The 19,530-nt window shown below is 37.5% G+C and overlaps 1 protein-coding gene across 3 annotated transcripts in view; it reads left to right on the top strand.

The window, feature by feature from the left end:
- The window catches only part of pax3b (paired box 3b), an 89,367-nt gene extending 82,482 nt beyond the window's left edge, over positions 1-6,885 (top strand). For 2 of the 3 annotated variants that reach the window (XM_072572786.1, XM_072572787.1), the window contains exons 8-9: positions 2,890-3,136; positions 3,342-6,885. In XM_072572786.1, coding sequence (XP_072428887.1) covers positions 2,890-3,136; positions 3,342-3,535 — 441 coding nt within the window. In that variant the 3' untranslated portion in view covers positions 3,536-6,885. The remainder of the gene's footprint in view (positions 1-2,889; positions 3,137-3,341) is intronic. The other variant, XM_072572788.1, reaches the window with a different exon arrangement.
- The last annotated feature ends 12,645 nt before the right edge of the window (positions 6,886-19,530 follow it).

Raw genomic sequence — 19,530 nt, forward strand, 5'->3', positions numbered from 1 at the left:
TGACTGAGCTTATTTGGAATCAGACCAGTTTAAAATTTAATCTGTTGATTTTACAGCAAGTCACCTAAATGTCCAAGTTGTTTTTTTACACTGGAACATTAAGAAACAACTTACACAAAGTGGAGATTGTGTTGCAAAATTTTCCTTACAACTTTTCTTTGTTCTGACAATGTCGAAGAATGATTAGCACTTATACATTGCATTAGTGGACATTCAGGGTCACAGAGTGACTTTTTAAGCAACAGGAAGCTTTAAAATATTTAATCCTTTCACTGGCATTCCTCCAAATATATTAAGATTTTGCCTGTGGATAGATCCATACAATTGAAAGAATACCACAACGCCTTGGGTCATAGTAGAGTGTATCGAGTTCCTCTTCAGAAAAAGTCGAATTGTTCCTTATGAAGCTTAAAAAAAACTTACTTTCAATTAAAATTATTCTTATGAGGATTTCACCTTTTCACTGTTATTTGATCCTAAAATTGGTCCATAGATGTAAATTGCCTTTGACAGGAAATTACTCTTCAGTAGACTGCCCTGTACCTGTGTGTAAACTGACAGAAAGTTTACTTTTGTGTGCTGCTTTTTATGTTTGTGGAAGGTGATACTGCACAAATTTAAAGCAAAGAAACACTCCATTGTAACCTTTCAAAAATTGACTGGAATCTGTAGGAGCCCATTTAGTTTTGTGTCTAAAGTTGTACCTCAAGCTAAGGAATTTTTTTAAAAAGGAAAATTTAAACCAATGCTTTCAAAAATCAGCAATTTGAATGACAGAAGTTGACCTTAAATACAAACCAATCAGATATTTTCCAGCAATCTTTTTTAAGTTATCAACATCTGGAAAATATAGAAACATTCGGTTGGTTCAAGTGGAGATTTTCCCTTGTTCTCATGAGTTGGGATGGGGGTGGGGAGAAAAGCTGATAAGGTGATGCTGTGCAGAAGTCAAACCCAGAAGTTTGATATGCCAGCTAGTCTTTTCCTGACCTGAACTTTTGTGTGTGTTTGTGTTTACTCCTATATCCTGGCACAGTGACATGGAATCCTGCCAAAACTCTTTAAGTCGCTCATTGGCAACCATTCTCATTTTTCTACATGATCCATATGCAAATATAAAGAAGTCTAGAAATGAAAAAAGAATTGCTGTGGTTGTGGGTATGTTTGCCGAGCTAGGAAGTTGATTTGCAAATGTTTCGCCCCCTGTCTAAGTGACATCTTTGGTGCTTTGGGGCCTCTTGTGAAGCGCTACTGTACTGTGTCTTCTGGAATTTATTTGGTTCCCTTTCTGCTGCTTCAGCCACAATCAGCTGTCCCTCGTAGCTATTCACACAGTTGACAAGGAAAGACAAATTCAACTGGGACAATGCAGCAATCATAGGACAAGCTAAGCAGAGGACAGCAAGAGAATTTCTAGAACATGGCATTCATCCATGGACTCCATCAACAAACACATTAACCTAGACCCAATATATTAGACACTACAACAAACAATCAGAACTGGCAACCAGAAGCAGCTAGAACAGAACCAAATAAATTCCAGAAGACAGTACAGCAGCACTTCACAGGAGGCTCCAAAGCATTGAGCATGTCACCTTGACAGGGGACAAAACATCTGCAAATCAACTTCCCAGCTCAGCGAACGTACCCACAATGATGGCAGCCAGTATGCAAGCTACAAATCCTTACTGAGTGCACGAAAAGAAAAATTGGAGGATCCAGTTCATTCTTTTTGATTTTATTCAATTTCTGTCATTGTTTGAATACAGTTAGCTGAATTTTCTTAAGTCTACTACTATAGGATTTGGGTCACATGGCTGTGAAGAATGTGCCAACTCACTCACTGAAGACCTTTATGGATATGGGATTAGGCCAATGTGGAGGGCTAACATACCATTACAAGTTTTTGCAGCATTCACTATAGAACTGTAAAAACCGTTACCAGGTTTCAAATGGAGGTGTGGGGCAGTAGTGGCAAGAATGGTAAGCAAAAGTAACCTGCCTGGGTTCTAGGATGATCTCCATTGACTTTTATATACAAGGTGCAGGGAAAGGGCATTCAGCCATTGTCTCGGTGAAGGTTGGTACTGGAGGGAATTCATGTTGGAGCAACTTAATACCAATTTTTGTCTCACTGTTTCAATCAATTGTCTACCTGATATGAGACTGTACACTGTAGGATAATCAATCATAATGTTAGGCTTCATCAGTCCCTTAATCAAATCAACTAAATAACAACACAAGAACTCAGAATAGGCAATAGAGCCTCTCAGGCCTGCTCCACCTTTTGGTATGATCATGGCTGATCTCACCTCAGCCTCAACCTTGCTTACTTGTCCACTCTCCATTTCCCTTTAACCCACTAGTAATTAAAAATCTATCTATCAATCTCTTCAATTTTACTCAATAGCCCAGCTTCCACCACACTCTGAGATAATAAACACCACAGATTCATGACCCTTTGAGGGAAATAATTTCTCCTCATCTCTGTCTCACATTTGCTACCCCTTATCCTAAAGCTTGACTTTCACAAATAATGCCACAGGTTATGTTTACCTCATAAGTTCCTTATATTAGATATTGTATATCATTGTCCTGTTCTCACAATTTGAACTAAAAGTAGAGTGACTTGAACTAAGATAGGATGAACCCTACCTTTGGATTACTGCAATATGTTCTGTAGTTTGTATTGTGCTCGTGTTATGGAATCCACAGAGAGTGCTAAACAAGATTGCAACTTTAACCTTCGGGGTCATAAACTTGATGCGTTATGATCTGCAAGAGTGGTTTCCAAAATACTCTACAGTTATTAAACCATTATGCATATGCAAATAAAACATATGTTTGACATTGGTATATTATTAACAGTGCTGTTTTTCATTGCTGCAGGTAATGGGTCTCCTGGCAAATCCTGGTGGTGTTCCGCATCAACCACAAACTGACTATGCTCTATCACCACTAACTGGAGGTCTGGAACCTTCCACTTCAGTATCTGCCAGCTGCAGTCAGCGGCTGGACCCTATGAAACCTCTTGACAGCTTACCCACCACTCAATCATATTGCCCATCAACTTATAGCTCCTCAGGTTACAGCATGGATGCAGTCGCAGGATACCAGTATGGACAATATGGGCAAAGTAAGTGCCATGTAAATCTAAGCAATACATTTACGTATAAAAATGCTTACCCACCCCATCCTTCATCGATTTGTATAAAAATGTGTGACTCAGTGTACAAACTTTGATGCATGTAAAATTCAGTATGACTTAATAGTCTTGTATACAAATATGTTTTGAAATAATTACAAAATAAATTGTTCATTTAGTATGTTTTGGCACATAGTGCAACATCCTAGCCACATGCACAAGGAGAACATGTGGATGTTAAGAGGAGCATGTTCGTCTTTGGTCAACATTTTAAAGTTGATTCAGCGGAACCATGACAAGGGGAAGGATCAATATCACCTTCAAGAAATTTCAGAATTAAATTATATTAAATTTGAGAAAAAAAAGTTGACATTTTTCTATACTGTGTAGTTGTATTATCCGAAAACATAATCCCTTACCCTGCATTAGGATAGCATTTTAGACATTGGAAGTTACTATATTTTGGCTGGATTTCATTCAAACGTTTTCTCCTTTAATTCTAATAGGCTGCCAAACATCTGTTACTGTAGAAATACTCAATCTTATGGCTGTAAATGTCTGCTTTCATAGCATGCAGCCAGATGATTCTATATTTTTTACACTAGCTGGACTATAGCTTTAATTAATAAATAAAGAACATTGCTGTTTAATTATTGAAAGGCTGTCCTTTAATAGTTTCAAATCAATTATTTTTTAAAAAAGAAATGTTTGCTTTTAACTATCGTAACAAAATCTTAGTCAACATTGCTGTTGTATTATTGTCTACATACATGACACAATATTTATTTCTCCCAAATTGTGCCACACAAAATTTCACCCCATTATTCTCAATCTCAGTTTTCAATGGAACAGAAATTTGGTAAGTCGCATCATAATTTACTTCAGAAGCACACATTTTATGCACAATTCAATGCAGAGAATGAAACCTCTCTGATTCTTTACTAATGCACTATTTAATGCATTAAGTCAAATTCTATGTATGTTATTTGGCCAGCAACTAACCCCTTTAACATCGACAGGTCTAAAATGCCATTAAACTAAACTGCAGAAGAAAGTTACAAGACCACATTAGCCAGTGAGCAGAGTAGAATTTCAACCTGTGAATAGTTTTGCACATCATATTTATTCTATACTTGTGAAGGCTTAAAGATGTTGAAAATTATAAGATCACATTAATTGAAAATTTTCTTCTCTGCAACTGAGAAACCAAATAAATTGGTTATTGTGATCACAATGCCATTGTTGGTTTAAAAAGAAAGTTAGGACAGCAGAAATAAAAGTTTATTTTGGGAAAAAGAAACTTCATCATATTGAGCTCACTGGAAAGGCAACAAATTGGGCTATATTGTTCAGATAATGTTTACTCAATATCCTCAAAAATATATTACTATGCACTTAAAAGTTTTGCCTATTTTTAATGAAACAGTTTTGTTGACAGGCTGAGTTAAAGCACTATGTATAATTATCTTCAGTGCAGTCAGCAGCATCTTGATATGATTAATTGCTGAGACCTAATATATGCTTGCCATTTATGTAGAACCTAAGGCCAAGGTCTGTCAAAAAATAAAACAGCCACTGGAATGTCACTATTAAAAACACATGTTCCGATAAAACCCAAATCAGGCATCATCTTGGACAATATTCCTGGATCCGTGTGGTACTGTCAAACTTGTCCTAATATAAACAAAGTAACCCACATAGTTTTGGCAGGTCATGATTAGCCCTGACAACATTGTACCTGCATTTGACATGGCCCCTTGCAACGATGTTGTCACAAGAAGAATTCCTAAGTTTCTTTTACTTCCATTACAGGTGCCTTTCATTATCTGAAGCCAGATATAGCATGAGTGAAAATTTCCATAAAAAGTTGAAACGACCCTTGTTCTGGACCCACAAACATAATGGGACTATGGTACCCACAACGGTTGGATTCCCCAGAAACAAGCCAAATCTTGTCTTTTTTTGATAATGGTTTTCATTTGTGATCAAAGGAAGAGTCCCTTGTTCTAAGTTTTGGTATAAATATTACTTCTGTTGCCTTAGACGTTGGGTCTTCCGTTTAGAGAAGAAGGAGAAAATTAATTCCCACTCGTGGCCCACACAGATGATTCAGGATTTGGGGCAAGCATTCAGTAAATGACGAGTAAGAATTATTTCCAACTTATTGCCACTATAATGAAATAGAGTGAATTTCTCAAGCATTCAATATTATATATATATATTTGTGTAATTTGATCAGAATTATAGTGAAATACTAATTTATAATTTTATTGGTGACCATTAATTCTTGCAAGTCTTCCACAAGACCATTCTCAGACAATAAAAGCAATTCTGCTTTAAAACATTGTATTCTTTTAAATGTGAATGGCATGGCTTGTGAAATCAAATCCAAAATATAGTAGCCATCTATTGCATTAACTTATATTGACTGGTTACCTGTGTATCAAAATGTACTTGTTTGTTCAACAATGGCTTATTGACTCTCATTAAATTGTGATACACTCATTTTGGCTTATGTCCAAAAGTAACTTTAAGGACACACTTCCTTGATCATTTAAAAGATTGTTTGCCATGTTTATAGATGAAATGATTACAACAGAAGTATTTTGAAACAGCAGTCAATGACAAAACATCTAAACAAGCATATCTTCCTTCCTTTTAAATCTAAATGTTTACCACGATAGGCATTCTGTTTTCTGTCTCGGCTAATGATAGATCAAAATGATTAGAATAATAGACCAAGGTAACATAAAGGAAGGCTTTTGTTTAGTCAGAAATAAATGGAGCTGTTTAAAGTTCCATAATTAGGTAAATTACCAAAATGCATTCAACACAGAAAGAACAAAAGCAACAAACTAACTCCACCTTTAGTGATGAAACAGCAATGTGCAATATTATGTACTTCTGTCTACCATGGTACTTCTTGGAAGTATTGTACTGTATTCAATTTTTCTTGACATCATTGTAATTTTATTGGTTGACTATATAAGATGTTTACTGGCAGATACTTTGTGCGTCACTTTGGATGTACAAGAGCTGAGCAAAATATACATTTCGTTGATATTGTACATAAATTCTTACATGTAAAATTGGTGTAGAAGAACAATATTGTAAGGTTTATATCATGGACTGAAAACCATATCCTATTTTAGTAAGGCTAGAGAAATGGTATGTGTAGATAGTGGGAAGTTCAGGAATTGTTCATGATGGGCTTTCTGCTAAGTGCTTAAAATATAGTGGCAATTTGGACATGACCATACAATCTGTTACAATATGATTCCAGAATCATGCAAAAAGATTGGTAGCTTGATGTTTCTATCCTGGTAGGAGTTTGTGGAAACATTTCCCAGGACCTCGTCCATAAACGTAATTATAATAATCAAATCAACCTGATAAGTTGTTGCATTGCAACATAGATATTCATAGAGAGGTTATTATTTATTCCTATATATTCAACTATCTTAGAAGTTAGCATGTATCTCATGATATGTACATTTTTGCTTAGCATGTAGTAACAAAATAGATAATTACTGCCATTGAGTACAATGATCTAGATAATATGACCTCTTCTGTCACATGCTGGTTTTAAAGGGTGATGGAACTGAATGTTTTGCAGTGTCTGTCATCCAACCTTCTGTTTGACATTTGACTGCAAAATACAGCCTTGATGTAAAGATTCTCTTTCCTGTACAAACACAGTGAATATTTACTATTTATAATAAAAACGCTAAGAAAATCAACCAATTGAAAATGAGTCCTATTTATGAGTCTTTTTGTTGTGCATGGTGCAATGGATATTGAATGTTTGACTTTTTTTTTGGTTTGTGAGTGAATCGACCACAGGTGGGCTTTTTTACAGAAGAGTGGGGAATTTGGTCAGATATTTGGTGGGAAAGGGGAAGGACATTTGTGCTTTTGGGGCTATACAGAGACTACTGCCACCACTATAAAATATTGGTAAAATAGGAAATTAGACTTCCACAAAGACTCATTAGGTAAGTTCACTGTTTACTTTCAAAGTGACCAGGAAGATTTCAAGTTCAATTTCTATTTCACAAAGAGAGCTGATCTGAATTTGGGAGTTGTGACATTGGATTATAATTTGTTACAGCACACCAGGTCTTGATTTGCTTAAATCTAAACTGGTATACTCGAGTAAATTATAATCTGACATGTTGGGAAACTCTATGAGCAATTAAAATCAGCCAAATACTTAACAGTGAATGTTCTGCTTGAATGTTACTGCTTTTGGTCTGAACCTGTTCTTCTGAAAAAGTAACAATAGAATAGCTGCAGCCCACAAAGTCTTATTATGTCACAATTGGAAATCTCGCAATGACTGTCAGAGGCCTGCAGTCAGATAAAATACCAGCTCTACTATTTTGGCCTAAATGGACGAAGGTAGAGGGCTAGCGAAAGAGTATTGTCTGTAATTTATCATTTTACTGAAAGTAGACATCAATTAGAGTGCATTCCATCACATTGTGAGCTCTATATTATTTTTGTTCTCTCTGTTAAGGGAGTGTTATATTCTGATTCCATCTCTCCTGTTTCTTTCCTTTTTCTCATCATAACCCTGATATGACTGTAATATAAAGTTGGTTCTCAATCTTCTGACCTTCTATTCTTCTGTCATCTACTAGAAGTGACCAAAAAAGATGAGTTATGATTGTTTATTCTCCATATTAGTTGCCAATTTTACAACTGTAAAGGCTTGATATGAAATGTAATGGAAGTATAAATAAAGTGTCAATTTAATAAGCGGTAACAGATCTTATACCAAGACATTAATCATATTGCTTTGGAGAAAACAGCCTGTCAAATAAATGAAGATTGATTGTAAATCTGATATTGATGTTGACAAGTATTTTGTTCCTGTAATGGACATCTGACCTACAGTGCAAGTTTTATGTTCAAGCTGCAAATTGAACATCTATCCAATTGTATTGGATAGAAATAAATTTCATACAGCTAATGAACATCAATGAATAGCAAGGAATCATAGGCAAATGTTTTCCAAAGCAAAACATTGTCTCACTTTAACAAACATGTCCTGTCCTGACATATTCTTTCCATGTCCTTGGAGAAATAATATAGCTGAATATACCATAATTATCATCGTTGGCAATTTTTTGCATTTTTGGTGCAACATACAAATGCAAGTTAGTCTTTTCAACCATGAATTACTTCCTTTAAGTCCTCTCCCCTGCCAAATTTGTTTTTATAAAAGATGCAAAAAGAATTGTATAGCGAGATAGGCATATAATTGTGTAGTGATGACATATTCTAGAATTATGAAAAGTAAGGGGAAACTGGGGATGGAACAGTGGTTTTCCAGAACAAGGAAGAGAAGGCTTTTTTCATGCAGGAGAAAATGAGGACTGCAGATGCTGGAGATCAGAGCTGAAAAATGTGTTGCTGGAAAAGTGCAACAGATCAGGCAGCATCCAAGGAGCAGGAGAATCGACGTTTCGGGCATAAGCCTGAGAAGGGCTAATGCCTGAAATGTCGATTCTCCTGCTCCTTGGATGCTGCCGGACCTGCTGCGCTTTTCCAGCAACACATTTTTCAGCTTTTTTCATGCAGACACAGTAAGAGGGGAATAAATATCTGAAGGATGGAAATTGACCAAAGCAACACTCAATAGTTAAATAGTTAAGAGTTGAATTGTCAGAGGTTTAAGAAAGTAACAAATGTAAAAATGGAGATACATCTGGTGAGAAGTGAGATAGGAATGGACTAATACCCATTAAGAATTGTGAAAAATTGTGGCCCAATTCAAACCTGACCCCTGACACTCCCAAATTTGACACTGCACCCCATCTACCAGGCCTGACAATTAATCTCTGAGTAGATAAGAATGAGTTAGGATAGAGCATACTACTAAGAAAAAGATTATGCACTTCCCAAAGCGCCAGAAATTTTAGTAGATGCCTACTATTTATTAAAACTAAATACTCAATGAATTTGCTCTCATAACCTCGCTGGACTTTTATGAATACTCATTGTCTAAGGAAAAGAATGATGACTTTATAAATTGCTCTTTTAATCACAAAACATTGTTACAGAGAAAAAGAAAGCATGAACATAAGGTATAGATATAGTTAATGGTAGTCATTGTTTCCCTAGGATGGGGGATTTCAAGATTGGGGGCACATTTTTAAGGTGAGAGGAGAGAGATTTTAAAAAAAGCCATGATTGGCAAATTTTTTACCCAGAGAGTGGAATGAACTTCCTGAGGAAGTGATGGATGTGTACAATTACAATGTTTAAAAGACCTTTGGATAGGTACATGAACAGAAAAGGTTTGGAGGGATATGGGCAAGGAGTAGGCAGGTGGGACTAGTTTAGTTTGGGATTATATTTGGCATGGAATAGTTGGACCCAAGGGTCTGTTTTGATGCTGTATGACTCTATGACATAAATTGTCTAATAGGAAAATTTGTCCCTGGACCAGTAGATACTGAAAATATGGCTCAGGTTCTGTTTTGCTATATTACATGCAGACACAGTAAGAGGGGAATAAATATCTGAAGGATGGAAATATGGAAAGATGGGCTATATTACATTTATGCACAAGTGTATAAATATATTGATGCAAGGTAACTCGCAAATATTTTGCAGTCAGTGGTGAAATAAAGACCAGGGAGGTGGGAGTAGAATGGATGGCTGGATGTTTTTCCATTTTATAGCACAATGAGATGAATAGCCTCTTTCTGCACCATAACTTCTCTGTGGTTCTCTGGTAAGAGAAATGCCAGTGACTTTGAACAAACCACCCACAAAAATGTACCAATTCCTGCAGTGGGGCTTTCTCCGTTTCTCACTGAAGTTTAAATCTAATGACAAGTCTAGGGCATACCTTGGCATTGAACAGTTGTGATGTCAGCAAGACTTCTTTGAAGCATTCTCTCAGACACTAAACAAGAATTTAAAAACACCACAGTCTTTTTGCTTTCAATTTAAAGATTCAGATATTGAAATTAGATTAAAGCAGAAGTTCAAGTAAAGGCAGACAAATTTCTCACTGGAAAAAATGTGGAAATGTTTTTCATCATTATGGAGGAATTCATAATTCCACAAATATGAAATTGCTTCTCACTGAGACATAGTGTGTTTAGCCGTAGTTATGAAGTTGGTATGCCATTAAAAGCCCAGTTATACACTATCTCATTCAACAAGGTGTAACCTTTTTAAGTGATTTTAAAATCAGTCTAACATATAGAATAGGTGATTGCAATGGAGTTTACAGTCTGTGGCAGCTACTGCAGTGATTAGATTAGGATTCCCTACAGTATGGAAACAAGCTCATTGGCCCAACCAGTCCATACCGACTCTCCAAAGAGTAACTTACCCAGACCCATTCCCCTGACTATGGGCAATTTAGCATGACCAATTCACCTAACCTGCACACCTTTGGATTGTGGGAGGAAACCGGAGCATCCAGAGGAAACCCACGTAGACACGGGGAGAATGTGCAAACTCCACACAGTCAGTTACCCAAGGAAGGAATCAAACCTGGGGCCCTGGCACTGTGAGGCAGCCGTGCTAACCACTGAGCCACTCTGAGAAAGAATAAAGTCAGTAATGCACAGGGCAGTCCAGTAATCCTTCAAAAGATTAGTGCAAGCCCAATTCGGAAATGGCCTTTTTTTTGGTGTCATTCTTCTAGGGTCAGAAGGGGCTGATTCCTCTAGAAAGTCTTGGTCACTGCTCTTACCTGCACAGCCCCCACTCTAATGTTGTCTTTCCCCAAAGATCTGTATGGTGATGTCCCAGACATCTTCATGTGGCAGGTTGCATGATTACAATGCCCACTGGTCAGTCAATTACCACATAAACCAAAATCTGCCTCATAAATAGATGCTCAGATGGGCAAAAGAAGAACTACAAAAACAAGCCTGAAGAAGATGTAATGGCAAAATTCCCTGTCAGTGATAGAATAGTAAGTTTGTGGTCAGAGATTAAGCAATAAATTTTCAATCCTGGTTTCGGTACTCAACATTGGAACAATTTTCACCTCCCAACCTGTTATGTATGTAGTTGCTGCTTAAAGAGACTGGGAGAGGTCACCTGGAGCAGGAGCTAAGGGAGGCAATCTAAGAACATTTGTGGAGTTGAGAGGACCCACATTAAAGTATGTCCTGTTCAAGTTTACCCTCTTTCTAGTGAATCACAAACATAATACAATCCTGAACTACAGAACAAAAGTTTCAATAAGAAAGACAGCATTAATCATGAAAGCAAATTTCGAGCGCAATTAAGAGCAGGGGTGCAGGGAGGAAGTTTGTCTAGTTCTGAGGGATGATTTAAAAGCCAAATAGCTGCAATGGTTTGCCATTACATGGACAGTTGAATTGGCAAGACAGCAGAGGCCAAGAAAGATCATGGTCCTCACAAATGCCAAATGCTCATTTCTCAAGTAGTGAAAGCTTACTACTCAAGTGATGGAAGCTTCTTGTCACTGTATGATTGCCTCAGTCTATGTCTTTTTCATACTAGATGTTTCATCATGAGCAATGGTTCCCTGCTGTACTCTGAATTGCTGTGCACTAACATGCCACAGACTGTTCACCCTTGGATACAAACATATAATGTAGTAAAAAGAGCCCTTTGGCCCCCTGAGTCTGACTGGCCATTCAATTCGATTTCGCATAATTAACATTTAAACTTTAATTCTTCCTTTTCCTGTCTCTTAGCAAGCTTGTCAATGTGCTGAACAGCAAATAAAGATGTGCAGATTGTTCATTCTCCCACCTCCCATGCTCTCTGTCAAAACTAAAGCACTTGAAGGAGGTAGTGGAAGATGGACACACCATCCAACAGTAGTATGTTCGGAGTTCACATGTACCTGACCTTGGCGCTATGATCAAAAATCCTGTTCTTTGTGAGAATAATCAAGCAAGTAGGCATAAGCACAAAGAAGCAAATACTCTGAATGATCACTTCCTCCAAGTATTCTCTTGGGAAGATCTGAATGACACATCCTTCCTGACAAGTAGTTATCCAAAAACAAAATTTATTGCTTAATATAACCTAAATGGAAAGTCTTGACAGGCTAATGGGGCTCAAAAACCTTCCTGGGGCAGATGATATTTATCCCAGTGTTGAGAGAGACACGGCAGGAATATTACTAATAGTTACGAGAGAGTTACTGGGCATTGGGGAAATGTTAGATTGGAAACAGGCTAAGGTGATATCCATGTTTAACTAAGGTGACAAAACAGACATAGCTAGCCACAAATTAGTTAGCCTTTCTTAAATTCCATGCAGAAAGATGTAATTGATTATCAATAGTACATTTTGGGGATTATCCATACAGGAACAATCCAACAAATAGCAACTACAAGGCAGCAAGACCTTGTATGATCAATCTCCTTGACATCTGAGCAAATGTACTCAAAAGTCCTATGATTTAAGTTTGTCTGAACTTCCAGAAGACACTTGACAAAGATTCACAAGCAAGATTAGTTAAATTCACAATGTTAAAATGTCATGATAAACCCTGGGAATGGATACAAATTTAGCTGATATAGAAAAACCAAGTATAATCAGATCAGGGTGTGGTGAATAGTGAGTGAAATATTGGATGACTCATTAAGTTATATCAATGACTTGCATTCAGAAACTAATGTAATTAATTTTTTCAGAGGATGCTAATCTAAGAAGGGAAGTTACATTCATAGATGCGGCTATGAAATTCTGAAATGAATTGGACTATTTATGTATCAGGCAGAAAACTTGCAGGAGAAATTTATTACAGGTAACTATAAAATACCACACATGAAAGGGAAATGGACAAGTACTCAATGAATGATATTCAAATGGCTAAAGGATGAAATTGCAAAACTGTAGATGAGTCTGAATTGACCTGATTCTTCACATATGCAACTAATACAGAGCAACAATTATGAAACCAAGTTAGAGGACATTATGAACAAACAGTGAGGAATTCTGGTGTAAACTTTGCACTGAATCTAATTCCAGTTATCAAGAAGTTAAAGACAGACACTCTACAATTGGAGGAGAGCCAAAAGCTGCTCCCCAGTGATAAAGGTTTGTGATATGACATACATTGGGAGAAAATGGGATTCTCTCAGAATCTCGTAGGTTTCCAATAGTGGCAGTGGTGACCACAGTAATTCACAATTATGCATGTCTTACAAAACCTTAATGCAAATCGGTAAAAAGAATTTGTAAACAATTTCATAGAAGGTATTCAAGACAGATTTCCAAAACAACATGTTGAGGAAACAACTGTGCAACAAGTTACTTTATTTCAAGTAATTTGTAATTAGGGTTCATTAGTAAGCTTTTAGTAGATCCACTTGGGAATAGTGATCACAGAGTTAGAGCATTAGCCCATCAACGTCATACCAGTGCTCAGCAGAGTATGTGAATTGTTCCCATTGCACTGCTCTATTCCGTCTAGGCTACAAATGTATTTTCCTAAAACAGTCATTCAGTTTCTTTTTGATATAGTTTTTCATCTTTGCTTCCGCTAACTTCGTGGGTGAGAATTTCTAGCTCATTACCACTTGCTTTGAACGAAAGTTCTTCCTTTATTCCTCCACTCTATCTCTTCTCATAACCTTAAACCTGTGTCCCCTAGTCCTTGTACTATCAACTAATAGGAACAACTTTTCTGTGTCCACCTTATCTAAGCTTGCCATAATCTTGTATGTCTCTTTCAAAACTGTTTCAAGCTTCTTTACTTCAAAGTAGAATAATGTAAGGTCCTCCAACCTACAATTGTAGCTAAAATCCATTATCCTTGGGAACCATTCTGGTATTGTCTGCATCTTCTGAAGGACAATTCTACCCTTCCTAAAATGTGGCAATCAGAACAGGATGTAATACAATAGCTGGGGCCTAACTAGAACTTTGTAAAAACTGAAAGAACTGTTCATGCTATAAATCAGAAATGAAACAGAAATTTCTGGAAAAGTTCAGCAGGTCTGGCAGCAGCTGTGGAGAAAAATCAAAGCTAACGTTTCAGGTTGGTGACCCTTCCTCAACTGATGGTGTTGGAAAGTATTGGTTTATGTGCAGAAGATAGAGCTTTATAATTGTTCAGCATAGCTTCTCTGCTATTGCATTCAAAAATCTCTATTTATGAATTCTAGCATACATAAGGTTTGATAACTGTTTCTCCATATATCCTGTCACCTTTAAAGATCTATGCACTAGTATCCCCAAGATTCTCTATACCTATGTACTCTTAGAACTATGCCATTTATTTCATATTAAAAATATAAGTAATTCATAAAATATTAAAAAGTAAACATTTAAAATAGATTTAAAAGTATGGGGTCATCCATTTAAGACAAAAATGAGGTAAAATAGTTTCTCTCAGAGGATTGCAAGTCTTTCGAACTCTCAAAGCCATGGAAGCAGGGTCTTTGCATATTTTTATGGCAAACGTGGCTAGATTCTTACTGAGCTAGAGGATGATAGGCTATTGGAGTAGGAGTTCGAATTAGCAATCAGTTTAGCCAGAGTCTTGTTACATAGTCGTTCAGGATTGAGGAGCTAGTGGCACTACTCTTGCTCCTAATCCATATCCTCACATGTATGTTCAAGTGTATTGCCTTTCTTAAACCCTTTTGTCAAAATGTATCACCTTGCACTTCTCCACATGATATTTCATCTGCCACTTATCAGCCATTTTGCTGGCATACATACATCCTGTTGTAAACATATCATACTTCTGATGACCAATTCTTCAAATTTGGTATTATCAGGAAATTTTAAAATCTTGATCTATATTCCAATATCCAAGTCATTTATATACATATTATTTTTTAAAAAACAATGTGTCCTAGCCTTTATTCTTTGCAAATACCCCTGTTTATCATTCTCCAGTCTCAAAAACAACCAACTCACATTTTCTGTTCTAGAGCCAGTTCTTTTTTTATCCAACCTGTGATTGACCTTCCAATTAAATGAAGCTCAGTTTTGTTAATTAGCCTTTTATACAGTCCCCAGTGTGATAAAATTTCACATGGAGTTTGAGAGTGATGTGGTTATGCTGAAACTAAGGGCCTACTTTCAAACCAAGGTCATGTATGTGGTATAAGTAGTGGGTTGGCTAAGGTAGATTGAAAAATTAGATTGAAAGTATGATAGAAGATAAGCTATGGAGAACAATTAAATAAATAATTCATAATTCCTGACAAATAAACATTCTCTGCGGAATAAATATCCATAGGAAAGTGATCTAATTGTGGCTAACTCGAGATATTAAGGATAGTATGATTAAAAGCAGAGGTTCATACTGTTGTCAAATAGACTGATAAGCCTGAAAACTGGGTGAATTTTAGAAATCAGCCAAACATGATTGAGAGTAAATTGGCAAAAATTGTCCGAATAAATTGTAAAAGCTTTTATTAGTAGATACAAAGGAAGCGACTAAAAAAAAATTCTGAGTTCTTTTGGAAGCAAAGACAGGAAAAGTGTGGGGAATAAGGAAATGATAGGAATGTCAAAAAAGTATTTGAGGGAATCTTTAACATCTGACCAGTTGGGAGTAGGTGTCTAGTGGCATGTGAGAAGCCAAAGTTCTCCTCCCCACTGTGGCATTTTAACGCCACAGCATGTGTTGATAGGTGCCCATCCAGAGGTTAGACTGATTGACATGCTTGTCTTCAAGTTGGATAGGAAGTACTGGGAAGAAGTCACAGAACTACAGATCCAGGGATGGAGGAGGCTTCAATTCCTGGGAGGGTCCAAACCCTAACTGGAGTAGGGTGATTGTTGGAGAAGATGATCTGATGATTTAATGGCTGTCATCAATCTGAGGTTAGAGATTTTGTGGGAGGTCAGAAGGATGTTCAGATTGTTTGAGTGCTGGGGCTGTGGGGAACACAGCATCATTGTACTATTTGAATAACCAACCTGCCTCCCTGGGCTGGGCAGGCTACCTGTTGTCATCATGTGCCAGTTATAAGCGGTATGCAGACCTCCCCCATAGAATGGTGCTCGATTGTCTCCCCCAGAAGTCCTGACCTGATTCCCCATGGGACATATGAATGCACTAGACCATGGCTTCTTACCCGGTACAAACAATGATTGCAGATGCTGGAAACCAGATTCTGGATTAGTGGTGCTGGAAGAGCACAGCAGTTCAGGCAGCATCCAACGAGCAGCGAAATCGACGTTTCGGGCAAAAGCCCTTCATCAGGAATAAAGGCAGTGAGCCTGAAGCATGGAGAGATAAGCTAGAGGAGGGTTGGGGTGGGGAGAAAGTAGCATAGAGTACAATGGGTGAGTGGGGGAGGGGATGAAGGTGATAGGTCAGGGAGGAGAGGGTGGAGTGGATAGGTGGAAAAGGAGATAGGCAGGTAGGACAAGTCCAGACAAGTCATGGGGACAGTGCTAAGCTGGAAGTTTAGAACTTGGGTGAGGTGGGGGAAGGGGAAATGAGGAAACTGTTGAAGTCCACATTGATGCCCTGGGGTTGAAGTGTTCCGAGGCGGAAGATGAGGCGTTCTTCCTCCAGGCGTCAGGTGGTGAGGGAGCAGTGGTGAAGGAGGCCCAGGACCTCCATGTCCTCAGCACCTTTCCCTCCCAACCATTTGGCTGCCATGTGAGTTCTCTCGTCCACTTACCTCTCTACCAGTCTACCACTCTAAGCCCTCACCAACAATGGCATCACTGCCTCACTAACTTGGCAGACTGCACCCCCACCAACTATCACTCCAGTCCCTTAATCACCTGTCACCCAAAACCTTTCACCCACCTGGCAGTCTTTCCCCAGACCATCTGCAACCCCATCTCCTCACCCACATGTCACCAACCACACCCCCATCCATCTGTCAATCTACCCTGTCACCCAGCCAGATATATAACTTTACCTCACCCCTTATTTATCTTACACACTCATCTTCTGTTAGTCACTGTCAAAGGGTTTTTAGGAATCTGCAAATAAATCTGTCCTCGAAAGGCATTTGGGCATTTTTTTGCCTAATTCAAGTCAAAAATAGTGATTTTGACTTGAGTTGGATGTTTCGGGCCTTAGATCTAGCCTCCATCAAAGTATGCTTCTTAAAATAAAATTCTGCCTTTTCTGTGATTTTATAAACACTCTTCCCTACAGTTGTGCTTTGATGTTACGCTGACATACTTTTTTCTTTTTTAATGAATAAATGGCATTGTACATCTGTTCAAGATGAACGTGTTGTATATCAAGATGGACTGCATGAGCTTCTTTAAAATATAGAAGGAAGAGAAAGGTGAAAGTGGACAGATGTCCTCCCAGAAATGATGATGAGGAAAATAATAATGGGGAGCCAGGGCATTGCTGAGGAGTTGAATAAATGGCTGAATAAATACTTTGCATCAGTCTTCACTATACAAGACCCTGAAAGCATCCCAAAAATGTTAAATAATCAAAGTGCCAAAAGGAGGAGAGAAAATAAATACAATAACTAACCAATAAATCCCCTCGAACTGATGGAATACACCCTAAGATAGTAAAAGAAGTAGCTACAGAAATAATGGATGCACTGGTAGTGATCTTCCAAGAATATTTAGATTTTGGAAACGGTTGGAATACTGCCAATGGAACACCTTTATTGATAAAGAGAAGGAGATTTTAAAAAAGGCAATTATAGACCAGTTCGCTCAATGCTTATAATTGGGAAAATATTAGAGCCTATTACTAAGGATATAATAGCAGAGCATTTAAAAATATATAATGACAATTCTTTGGGAAGGTAACAAACAGGATAAATGGGATGCAGGAGATGCAATAGTTTTGGATTTTCAGAAGGTGTTTGTTCAGGTTGAATATAGTAGGCTACTTCAAGAGATAAGAGCCCATTGTGTTGGAGGTATTATCTGCGCATGGATAGAGGATTGGCTCACTAAGTAGAGGGTTTGGACTAAGGGGACATTTTCAGGAATGACGACCTGCAACTAGTGAAGTTCCGCAGTGATGGGGCCAAAATAATTTTCAATATATATTATTGACTTGAATGAGGAAAATGAATGTATTGCTGCCAGGTAGCAAGTGACACAAAAGTAGGTGGTAAGGCAAAGAGTGAGGAATAACAAGTGCATGCAGAGCAATAAAGACAGGTTAAGCGACTGGGCAAAAACTTCACAGATGAAGTATAGTATGGGAAAATGTGAGGTTATGTTCTTTAGCAGGATGGATAGAGGAGCTGAATATTATTTAAACCATGAAAGACTGTATAAAACTACAGAATAGAGGCATTTGGGATGCCTCATGTGTGAATCAGCATAAGTTGGCACTCAAGTTCACCAGAAAATAGATAATAGGAAGGTTTTGCTAAAACTATACAAGTCACTCGTCAGACAACAGTTAGAATACTGTGAGCACTTTTGGGCACCTTAACTCAGACAAGATATACTAGCATTGGAGGCAGCCTAAAGAAGGATTACCAGGCTGATTCTAGGTATGGAGGGACTATTTTATGAGGACAGGTATGAGTAGGTTGGGCCTGTACTAATTGGATTTTAAAAGAATGAGAGGCAATCTTATTGAAACATACAAGATTCTTAAGGGACTTGACAAGGTGGATGTGGACAAGTTGTTTCTCCTTGTGCAAGCGTCTAGGAACAGAAGACATAATTTCAAAGTAAGGGATAGTATATTTAAGACAGAGATGAAGAAGAATTTATTTTCTTAGAAGGCAGTGAATCTGTGGAATTCTTTTAACTGCAGAAAGCTGCCAAGATTATTAAGGAAATTCAAGGCTGAGGTAGACAGGTTTTAGTCAGTAACTAAAGTCAGTAACTAAATCAAGAGTTATCAGCAAAAGCCGAAAAGTAGAGCTGAGAAATAGCAAATCAGCTATGATCTCATGAATGGCGGAGCGGACTCAGTGGGTTAAATGGCTTATTTCTGCTCCTATATCTTACAGCTATTCCATCTCACAATCAAGTTAGGTAGATCCAATGGAATTCACTGCTTTTCCAATATATCCCTTCCCATAGGATCAACCAATTTGTGTTTATGCTTTGAAATTACATGCTAAATGCCTGTAATCATTTGCCTATTGGATTTTTGCAATTCTGTCTGAAATATTGGCATTAAGCAGTAGCTAGCCAGATATTTTAATTTGTCAATGAAAGAGCTAGTTATATTTCATTTAATTAATGCCACTTAACATATTTCATGTTTAATCATCTAATAGCATTGGATTGGAGCCCTACAGTTCTTCCTTTTTTCTTGGGAATATTCTATATCTCGATATGAAACAAATTTGGTGACCTTTCAAAGTTTAAAAAAAAGTTGGATCTTTTGAGCCCCCTGCAGTTACCATAGTAACAAAGCTACTCATCCAAATATGTTGAAAGATTTAAAGCAGCATCACACAATATATTTTTCACTATATACAGCACAACAAACACCTCAA

Source organism: Chiloscyllium punctatum, chromosome 6, assembly GCF_047496795.1.
Source record: "Chiloscyllium punctatum isolate Juve2018m chromosome 6, sChiPun1.3, whole genome shotgun sequence".
Lineage (NCBI taxonomy): Eukaryota > Metazoa > Chordata > Chondrichthyes > Orectolobiformes > Hemiscylliidae > Chiloscyllium > Chiloscyllium punctatum.